General features: G+C 34.2%; 1 protein-coding gene across 1 annotated transcript; it reads left to right on the top strand.

Moving 5' to 3' along the window:
* The first annotated feature begins 3,705 nt into the window (after nt 1-3,705).
* Nucleotides 3,706-10,590, top strand: LOC111039446. The gene is made up of 3 exons (XM_022322975.1): nt 3,706-4,031; nt 4,140-4,410; nt 9,977-10,590. Exons 1-3 carry the CDS (start codon nt 3,885-3,887, stop codon nt 10,321-10,323), a joined length of 765 nt encoding a protein of 254 aa, XP_022178667.1. The 5' UTR covers nt 3,706-3,884; the 3' UTR covers nt 10,324-10,590.
* Nucleotides 10,591-11,137: the final 547 nt, after the last annotated feature.

Below are 11,137 nucleotides of genomic sequence, written 5' to 3'. Positions count from 1 at the left end.
ACTTCCTTTCATGTCTTTTTTCACTTTTATTAATTAATACACAATAAGCTACTTATTGCACTTAATTACTGTATAGTTTGTAATTTTTCATAAACAAAGCTAATTAAAAAAAACCTGTTAAGTTCAAATTTTGGCGGAATTCTTAAATTATTTTTTAGTTAAAAATCAGAAAATGTGTAATTTTTTCAAATTTGAAACATACTGGAATACAAAGTTTTAACCTTACAAGTTGTCTTTTAAGAAATTAAATATAAAATGGTCATCATTTTTTTTCAAAACCAATTTTTAAGTTTTTTTTTACCATGTCGAACATATTCACGTCATTCTACAGTACGTCAAGGTATTGACTTACAATAGTCATTTGACTTAATTTTTTGGACACAATTATTCATATTTAACGAATTAAGAAATTAATAATATTTATCAATATAAATATAACATAACTTGTTAACCTAAAAGTAGACTCTGATCCACGCATGTCTCTTTTGCTTAGAATAATATTCTATACATTATATATTTTTCTTGTACAATAGCATCGAATTAAAACTATTCAATTATCCAATGACGACTTTACACTGATAACCAACTATACAGCGGAAGCGAGTTTGCCAGCGTTTAAAAAAAAAACAGTTTTTAATATTATATATTAATTAATGCGTTCTTCCAACATTTTTAAAAATATTATTATGTTATACGATCGAAAAGGTACAGAAACCGCATTCGTCGTGGGAAACATTAATTTTTAAAGATATTATAAAAATATTGCTGTGTAGTCATTACTAATTAGTAATTATACTACAACTGTGAGCAAAATAGTATCCATCGAGAGTGTTTAACTCACGTCGGATGTAATGTGTATACCTAGGTATCGTATATATGTATAGTACACACGCGACACTAATTCAGTTATTATTGCGCAGACTTTTTGTTTCGTTCGCATGTTAACATAATAAATTAATAAAGTACACGATACTATGTACAACATTTTTTTAGGTATTATAATCAGTACTTACTATGCCTACACGCGTTAGTTCCAATTTCTTGTGACCTAATTCCGATACCCGTGTAAGTATACCTATATGTACCCACAAACACACACGCACACAAATATCATATCCCGTGCTTTGTGAAACGATATTGTTTGTTTTCGCGAACAATATTTAATTATACAAAGGCGGCGAACATAGCTACGGGGAATCATATTTTTCTTAATTAGGAACTGGCTCACGCATTGTATTGCCGGTAGTCGGGGCTCCGGACACAATGAACGACGACTATTTTTCTGGTGCGCTTAATTGAATGTAATTTGCCTACGAAAACAAACCCAGAGCCGCTGCTGGTAGGTGGGCATATAGGCAGCCGGTAAAAATAATATCCTACGCGGATATTAAAAAACGTAGACAGGTATGTGAAAACGTCTCATATCGTAGGTATATTTTCTAATTCGGCCAGACTTGACGAGACTTGTGAAGGGGGCGCACCGATTTATTACAGTCGACCGTCTAAACATAACATATGTTTACAAAAAAACGAAAACTTCGAAATAATTTTCTGTCATTATGATAGTAATAGGTATGTTCACGTATTATTATTACGCGTGGGTAGAGTGCCACCGAAATAATACCAAATAAGACAAAATGCTTTAGTAGTCAACCCAAGAGTTATTGTTATTGCGGGTGCGACATTATAGTATTACAACTCGGGTTATCTTTATTCCCATACCTCACTCAAATGTAAACGATCGACTTACGATGTTTAGTATATAATATACCTATCGTACATATTATATAGTATATTTTCTATTTTAAACGACGACGTATAGTTAAGGCTTCAGCATCTAAAGTCATCATTAGCATGACGGTTATTACTTTATTAGTAGGTTTTTATACTATGGAGGAGAGGGTAAGGTTGGTTTGGAGTTTGGACACACTTGTATAGGGGTGAGAATTCGTCTACCAACCCAGGTTGTCATCCACCCAGGGGGCTAGGGACACTAGATGATGCTTGACCTCAGAGTTAGCTCAGTAATTGACTACGGCTAACCACAGTGCAAACTAGCACCCCCCCCCCCCCAAAAAAAAATCTACATCTTAATACTTAAATTTTGTAACTGCAGTATGTTTAATATTTATTATTTTGTATTTAATGTGATATGATAATATGATATGAAATGTTAATACAGAACAATATTCACTTCAAACACCTGCATATAAATTATAGAATATTTTATAATCTACTATAAATTGTGAATTAATAACAACTATTTCTTATGCAGTATGTAATATGATTTTAACCATAAAAAGCACAAAAAATATTGAATAGACAATAAATAAAAATTGTACAGTATTATCTGATCACTGGTGCAGGGTGGATAACAATTAATAGTGTTTATAGGTAATCTATAGTAAATAATATGTACCTATACAAAATAAGAACATTCATGTAGGTATGCTCACAGTAAATGTTGGGATTTCTGTGTTTTCACCGAGTAACAGTTTTTTTGAAATCTTCTCTAGTAAAAAGTTTAACAGAGAAGGTTTAAAAATAGTAAACAGTGTACCTATTTTAGGTACACACGAGAATAATATATTTTTTTTGTGGGGAGGACGCTTTCTCTAGCGTTAAAGTCTCCAAGGATATGACTCTTTGTGATGATCAGGTACCCACTAGGTGGGCATTAAAAGCTTTTAATGTACAGCTAATTCATTTTCAGGTCGGATAATAATATGTAAGCACCTACTACCTACCTATGTAATTTTCATCGACTTACTAACTACAATAATTATGAGAGTGACCCAAAGAACGATGAAATTGTGATAACATATTTGGTGTGGATACCTACTGATGCACACAAAATATAATAAATAAGTTTGTTACCTATAAAATATTATAAGTACAAATTAAGATCATAGTAATATTGTGTTTTCACCATAGTAATGTCACCATCATCGTCGTTTTACGTATCTTCTTCGTTTCACGAACGTACTACGTATACATACATAATACGAGAAAATCGATTTAGCAATGATCGGTGAAACGGCATTCGAATATGATGATGACGTCGTTCACACACACACACACACACACACACACACACACACACACACACACACACACACACACACATAAACACACACATGAAACGCAATGCGAAAAACGAAAATAGGAATAGATAGTGAAATGGAAAATTTTTATCGCAAACGCTCAAAAACTATATTCACACGGTATTATTTTTGAGTGTATACTTAAGTGCAAAAATAGCCGGCGGTGGGTGCCCATCATACATGGCCCCCCTTGGGACCGCACACACACAAACACAGACAATGTATTACATATAATATATATTATTCTTTCTCCCCCCCCTCTTTTTCTCTCTTACTCACTCTTTTATATTATTTTTCTTGAACTCTCCACACACACACACACACACACACACACACACACACACACATCGGTCAAGCTCCATTTATCGTTTGACGATGACAATGGACGACGCCGATGATGGGCGACGCGAAAAATCATTATTATCGCGTCGTCTTCTCCTGGTGGGACGACGCGGTGTAATTATGTTCAACGGGAAGTTATCCGGATGTGTTGTGTGCGTGTGCGTGTGTATGAGCGCCATGTGTAGGGCTGTCGGCTGGAAAGTGGCCGGTGAAAATAAAATCAGGTGGGGAGAGTGGGGCGCCGTATAAAAATCATAAGGACCGTCTGTGCAGGACAATTCGTGGAAAAACCTCGTGCGCTCCGCTATACAACCGCTGTCGTGTACTCTTTGCGGCCGTCGTCGTCGTCGCCATATAATTTTCGTCCGTCGTGCCATATCCGATAGTCGTCGTCGTCGTATAATTCCGATCGAGTCGAACATAAAATTATCATCAGCAATGTCAAGATTAGTTGCAGTCATATTAGCGGTGGCGTTCGTGTCCTCGTCGGTAGCGGCTGAACTTCCCGAAGCCCGCAAGATCGATACAGGTCTCGGAGACTTCAGAGTGGTGTTCAAGGTGTTTCAGGACTGTTCAAAGGCTCAGGTAAGTCGGTGGCCTTCCACCGCGATATCGGTAAACGGCGTTTTGTTTCGTTTCCAGCACTGTTGTTATACTTAAAAATAATACGAACATCGTTGTGTTTTCCCGCAGTTTGGACCTTGTATCAAGCACAAGTTGTTGACGGCCCTCGACCGGATCAACGAACAACCGGAAATGGAATTGTTCGATGGCGTCCGATTGGTCAAAGATCCGGCTGTTGCTCTAAACGACGTCGACCATGACATGTCCTCGGCCAGGTCCGCCGGTGACGACGAAACGACCGGACTAGACACGCTGGTTGTTGACAGAGTGATGAACTTTTTCAAGAGTCGCAGTCTTCAATTCAAACTTCTAGACAATGAACCCAGAGAATTGGCCGATGGTAAGTTAAAATGTTTTAATTACGAGCGTCAATTGCCCGGACTCGAATGTCTTACTGTCACATTTTATACGTTACAAGTGATGGGTATATATATATAATTAACGTTTTATACACGAATATAACTCGTAGGTTTTTTTCGTCCATGGTTTAATCTTTTGGTGCTATATTTGTATCCCAATATTGTAGTACCAGCTAGTATACCATTTACTTACAATGGTACACGAAAATATATTTCTGTGTACAACAATCTTGATTTACCAAACAACACATTTTCATATTGTTACCTAATGAAAGCTACTCTAAACACTTGTTGACTGCACCAATATTGCAGAGTTCAAAATGCGTTGACAACGTTATACGCTTAAACTCCACAGTAATTATACTATTTTATACACCTAATCAACTAAAATTTAACTCAATATTACATATTTCATTAATTGTATTCATATACACAAAAGGATTTTAAATACAATTTTTTCTAAACCACTAGACTCGTGATTAGTTTATTTTTATCAATTTCATAAAATAAATTGTTTATTATAACATCATCATTTATAAACATAAATTTAAATCTGACAATACTATAATAGAATAACAACGTCGAAAAAAACTAGTCGTTTTAAAAAAAAAAAATTTAAAAAAAATAAAAATTGTAGCAAAAAAAATAAAAAAGTTATCAAATTTAATAGAATAAAGTAAATTTAGTTACATTCAGTTTACTATTAGTTATAATTTATTGAAAAATAAATAAATATTTTTTTTTAATTCAACCTAAATAAGAAACGCATTAATCTCACATTTAAATATGTAGGTATGTATTTTATTAAAAATTAAAACCATATTGATTAGGTATTTAATATTTATGTATGTATCTAATATTCAAAGTATCCAATAAACAGTAAACACATTAGGACTTACTTATAAATAAATAAATAATATTTTTATGCCAGGTAATTATTGTCTTCTTAACTTCAATTCGTTAATATATTACAATAAATATATACTTAAAATTATAGTTTTTAAAAATGAGTTTAGACCATAATCAGTGATAAGACTAAACATAAATCCTTTTCTAGTATATACCTATTATATGAAACAAAAATACAATTTCCGGAACGTGTACCATACCTAAGTGTGTGGAATCTAAATTATTTTTAAAACTCGACACATATCGACGGCAATCGAACTCGAGATCGATGGCCAAAGTATATATTATATCATATGTGCAGGTAGTTATGCACACACTGACAGCTGAAAAACGCGACCTCAGGCGACGCGTGCCGTTTTCCAACAATATATTTTTATTACTATTGTAATTATATTGTGTGCGTGAATTTTTTTTTTAAATTCTCAATGACTGGCAGAAAAACATAATCGTTGTATCGTCGTGAGCCAAATGGTCGGATGAATTTTGTAGGTAGATACGATTGATTTTTAATGCTGGTACAGTGGTACGATGGGTTGCGTTTCTTTTCACTTTTTTGTCAATTACTGACAGCAGAAAATTCCCATGTGGTGTTTGGTATAGTGTATACCAGGTGATTTATCAGATATTAACGTAAGACTATATACTCGTTATTCTAAAAATATTTTTTACTAACTTGAATCGTTAACATTTTTTAAATTACTTACTTTTTTAATGACAATGCATTTTTATTCCAAAGCAGAATTTGTACGCACTAATGTATAAAAATCAAATTTTGGACGAGTTGTTTATAATATTAGTTATAATTTATAAGTATTTAAAGCTTAGACGAGCTGAGAGGAGTGGTACAAGAGTATCCTTAAAAAGGTTGGTCCATTATGTCCAAAATTTGATTTTTATAGATCGGAAAGCTCTGGATAATATTTTTCTCTAGGATATAAAATTAACATTCATGACTTATTCATTAGAGTAGCAATTTTATAATGATAAAATGCATAATATTTTTCCAAAAAAACTACTTGTTTCTTACTTAAAAATAATGGTTTCAAACAATTTAGTGTCTTCTGTAATAAAGAATGTCTTACTCCACGGTAAATGGACCATCCCGTAAACAACAATATTATTATTATTATTTTCCGCCGTCGCATACCGTGTAACGGCCAATCGATAAAATATTATTATCAATGCACCTGTTGATCATCGTCATTGTGCGCGCTCATATCGGTTTGTATACATTATTACAATCGACGACGAGGTGACATCAATATCTTGATAACAATAATAACAATTTAGTATTGTACTAAATATAATAGCTATAAATAATATATATTAACATATTATTATTGTTATATTATACGGCGCACACCTTGCAAATCGATGAAAATATATTATTATAATATGCACTCCACGAACATGTCTGTCGATGATGGGTAGGCCGTAATATTTCGGTTGAATTTTCCAACTTCTATATTAATATTGTCTATAATATCGACGTTCAAAGCTAGTGAAAGTGAAAAACTTGATCGAACACACTGGTATTTACGAAGCTTTTTATCTAGGGACGGCAAATGTCATAATTGGGTCGTGTTTTTAGAGTGCAACAACTTGTCCCATCTACTATTTATAGCAGACTACAACTATAATTATAACTGTTGAGTAATTATGTACAATTTATTTATTAGGGTACAATTTTTTCATTTCAGGGATTTCCGTCCTCTTTTCGATCTTCGAGTAAAGCTTTCCTTTTATTTTCACACTTGTTTTAGAGCTAGTTAATCTAACTGGTATTTTGTTATGCAGTTTACACGAGTACATTATATATTTTAATAATCTCGAACCCCACTTGTATATTGTATCAGCGGGTCGTATAAAGCAGAATATATAGGTATAACATTATTATAATAAGACAATATTTTAGTTTTCCAAAGTTCATCTTAACTATTAATTAATATCTTACAGTATACTATATGGTCAACGTTTTTCATTTTCACACATGTTTTGATCTACAAGTAATCTTACAACTGTTTTAATATCACGAAGGTCTTCTGCTTGTCAGCCATCCTTAGAACAAAATCAATAACACATCATACGCATTAACTAGTAAATACATATTTTGGAAATAAAATCGGTTTCACTATTTGCGTGTTGGACGAAATGTCAACCTGCCCCCCCCCTTCCGACATCGTCCTATAGGTCTAAACAAACGCTGATAGCGATGCGTCTTCGCGACACGGTTTCCACATCGGTCGATTCTTACATACCTGTATTATTATTATTATTATTATCATTATTAATATGTTATAACCTACCTGTGGCGTACACGTACGTGAACCTATTCACACCGCAGCGGTGCGCGACGACTGCAACGGAAACCGGGTCACAGATCGAATAATCGATGATACGGAGTCTCGATCGTCGTCGTTTTAAAACAATAATCAATTAATAATTATTAATACGACTATGATAATATTAAAATATTTTGATCTGACGATATGGTTTTTTGACGGACAGTCACCACCGCTCGCGCAGCCACTCATAAAAAAAAATTGTATTATACACCTACACACCTAACCGCGGTGGCCTGTGCCATACTACACTGTGGGCTAGTCTACTATAGTAATAATAATAATAATTATTATTATTATAATAATGTCATTAAAATTTTTTAAATCGTTGTCGAAGTTTCCATTAGCTCACACACCGTCTTGTAACGCTTGTTCGTATCGACCGGTACTTATACATTATTATGAGTTGCCCCGCCAGGCAAACGTCCTAAAACGTCTCTAACGTCCAGTCTCCACTGCGTCAACATCTACCCAGGTACCGAATATCGATTGTCTGTATCATATTATGAGGTATGGTATCTCGTATTGTACAGTTATCGGTCTTTCACTTACGATAAGTCTGTATTGTTCTGTTCGCTCATCCACACGCCCAATTTCGGTGGAAAACTTTTAAATTCGTAAAATGCAATCTCACTGTTGCAGAGAGCCGTCTTACTTAGTTGGTTAGTAATTATATTATTATTGTAATTACCTATCATAAAACGTACTTATTTTACCATACTCAATAAATTGCAAATACCTATATTTTTCTTTCTTTAAGAGGACGTCACACCCACATGTGTTGTCTCCACCTTACAAATCTACAACATAACAAAAACTGTTTTGCGCGGGACAACTTTTCTCGCACCATATTTGTTGTAGAACTACCAAATTTTCACAACACGTAAAGAAGAACCTTAACTGTGCAACAGTTTGCTTTTTTTTGTAATTACACTATCCAATCATTTTTTATAAGCAAATGAAAAAAAACAAAAAAACAAAATGTTTAAAAGCGAATAACTTTTATTGAATTTACTATGTGGTGTAATAACAGGTATAATATAGGCACCTTTATAGTTTCTATTTTTCCGCCTTTGGGAGTAATTGTTGCGTGAGTACATATACTCTAGTACACAGTGGTGCGTAGTATAAAACCTTATTAGATCTACTTATTAATTTCTTATAATATTACGACAATGCACTGCGTATTCGTGATGTTACTGTTTCAGTCAATTTTCGCCATAGGTACTACATTTTTAAACAGGACAAAACAGGTGTTCCTATAATCAAACGAAATAATATGCAGATTTGTCTCTCCAAAACTATAGGACCATTGAACAACCCCAACAAACAGTAACAGCTAAAGTACTTTTTTTTATCCATTTTTTTTGTTTTTTGAAAAAAAAAATATCAAATCTTAAAATCTTATACACTTAAAACTCAATACCACTATGTAACTCAGTTACTGGTATTATTCAGTATTCTACACACATTTTTGAATTCTGTTTGAAGTACGTGCGACTAAGCTATTAGATCATTAAGTCTTAAGACTTATATATTTTAACTCTTGAATTCGGCACACCGGCAATGACTCACATTTTTACAAAGTTCTAAAAATAATTTTTAATTTCTCAGAATTTGAATAAAATATGTAGATACTATTAAAGGTAAAAGTGTGGAAAACATGCTTAAAAATCACCCTAAGTACCCAACATATTAATAATAACCACATTTCATTTTGATTTATTCTTTGAGAATATAAACCGCCCGCGTATCAGTAATAAAATATAAAATAACGAAAACCAATAAACAAGCAACTGAAAAAATTTGTCACTAACCGGGTATCGTACCACGGACGATCATTACCTGTTGATTAAAAAACTTCTAATTTCAAGAAAAACGAATTGAATAGCCGTTATCTTACTTAGACTTCCTACTGCAGTTGCCATCAGAAATTATAAGCTTTTGGAGAGCTTATTTAGTTTCAACACGCTCTCCATCGACGACGCCATTAGAAGTACAAGTGTGTTAGCTGTTTTTTTGAGCATTTAAATATACGGTTTGTTTGTTCTCGTGGCAACAAAGAAAAACGATTTACTACGATATGTAGGTATCTTCACACCTGTTATCGCGGACATGTGGCATGTACAAAATATGCATCTCCCAAAAATCACTATGCTCAGGGTTAAAAAAAAATTGTAGCTACCTACCTCAAAAATAATATTATTATCTGATGTGATTTTTTTTTTAACAATTATTTTTTAACCACACATTTGTCTGATAATTTTTTCAACCATACTTTATATTGTTGATAAAGGTCGCAAAAAGAGCAACAAGTACAACTCGATGCTCATGTACCCGTTCATGATGGGCGGCATGACCATACCGCTGGCGTTCGGCGTGCTCGCCCTGTTGGCCGGCAAAGCGCTGATCATCGCCAAGCTGGCACTGGCCCTGTCCGCCATCGTTGGTCTGAAAAAGCTGTTCAGCGACCAGGGGGGCAGCAGCCACGAGCACGTCACGTACGCCGGCAGCGGTGGCCATTACCGCAGGAGCCTGCCCGGCGAACCGGTGGCCGCGTCCAACATGGCGTACAGCTCGTACATGCCCGTCTACGAGGAGCCCATCCGGAGCACCACGTCGAACGCGATCCCTCTGCGATGATCGACCACTGGAAAACGCGATCCACGGGCCGCCGACTAAGTGATGACAATATGATGATGAAACGTATATTATACTTACATCGTCATGTTGCAATATTGAGAAGTCGATGGCCGTTATTTATTGACGGATGGTATACTGCACCTATCGTGGTGGTATAACATTTTCATATTATATTATTAACTAGCATTATTATCACAATTATTAATATTGTTATTGTATTATTTATTTTGAATCGAATAAATTTGATTTGCCTCTATTACGACTGCATACTAGATGATGATAATATTATCCTCAAAATCTGTGGTATACCTACTATTTAATATATATTTACGTATCTTTACCAATAATAATCTGCAGGTCGCACTTGGTAAGCTTTTGGACCACCTGTTGTCTACCCTACAAGGATTTCCACTGTGCCAGCCACTCATTTCAAAAAAAAAAAAAAACAGCAAATGTTAAATGCATGTGTCTTGCACTCTTGCAGTGTTGCCAATGTAAAAATATGTTTGTTGTCATGGTTTTTTGTACGTAATTTCCGGTATGACTGTTTTGAATTTCGGGAAATGAAACTTCGGGATTAGTGCCCTATGCGCCATCACTGGTAAATGGTAATGATAATTAAGTATAGGCCTTCGAATAACCTGCTCGATGTGTTCCATGACGACAATAATAATTAATATGTTATTATAATATTAAACTTATAAAATATAATAATTATATATTTTTATTGTATACACCGTAAAAACCATTGTTATACATTTCGTTTTTCAGCATAGGTACCTATTCGCTTTCAAACTCAAATAAACGATGTTGT

The sequence above is a fragment of the Myzus persicae genome, unplaced genomic scaffold, assembly GCF_001856785.1.
Source record: "Myzus persicae strain clone G006 unplaced genomic scaffold, MPER_G0061.0, whole genome shotgun sequence".
Classification (NCBI taxonomy): Eukaryota; Metazoa; Arthropoda; class Insecta; order Hemiptera; family Aphididae; genus Myzus; species Myzus persicae.
This window is presented reverse-complemented; position numbering and strand designations above follow the sequence as displayed.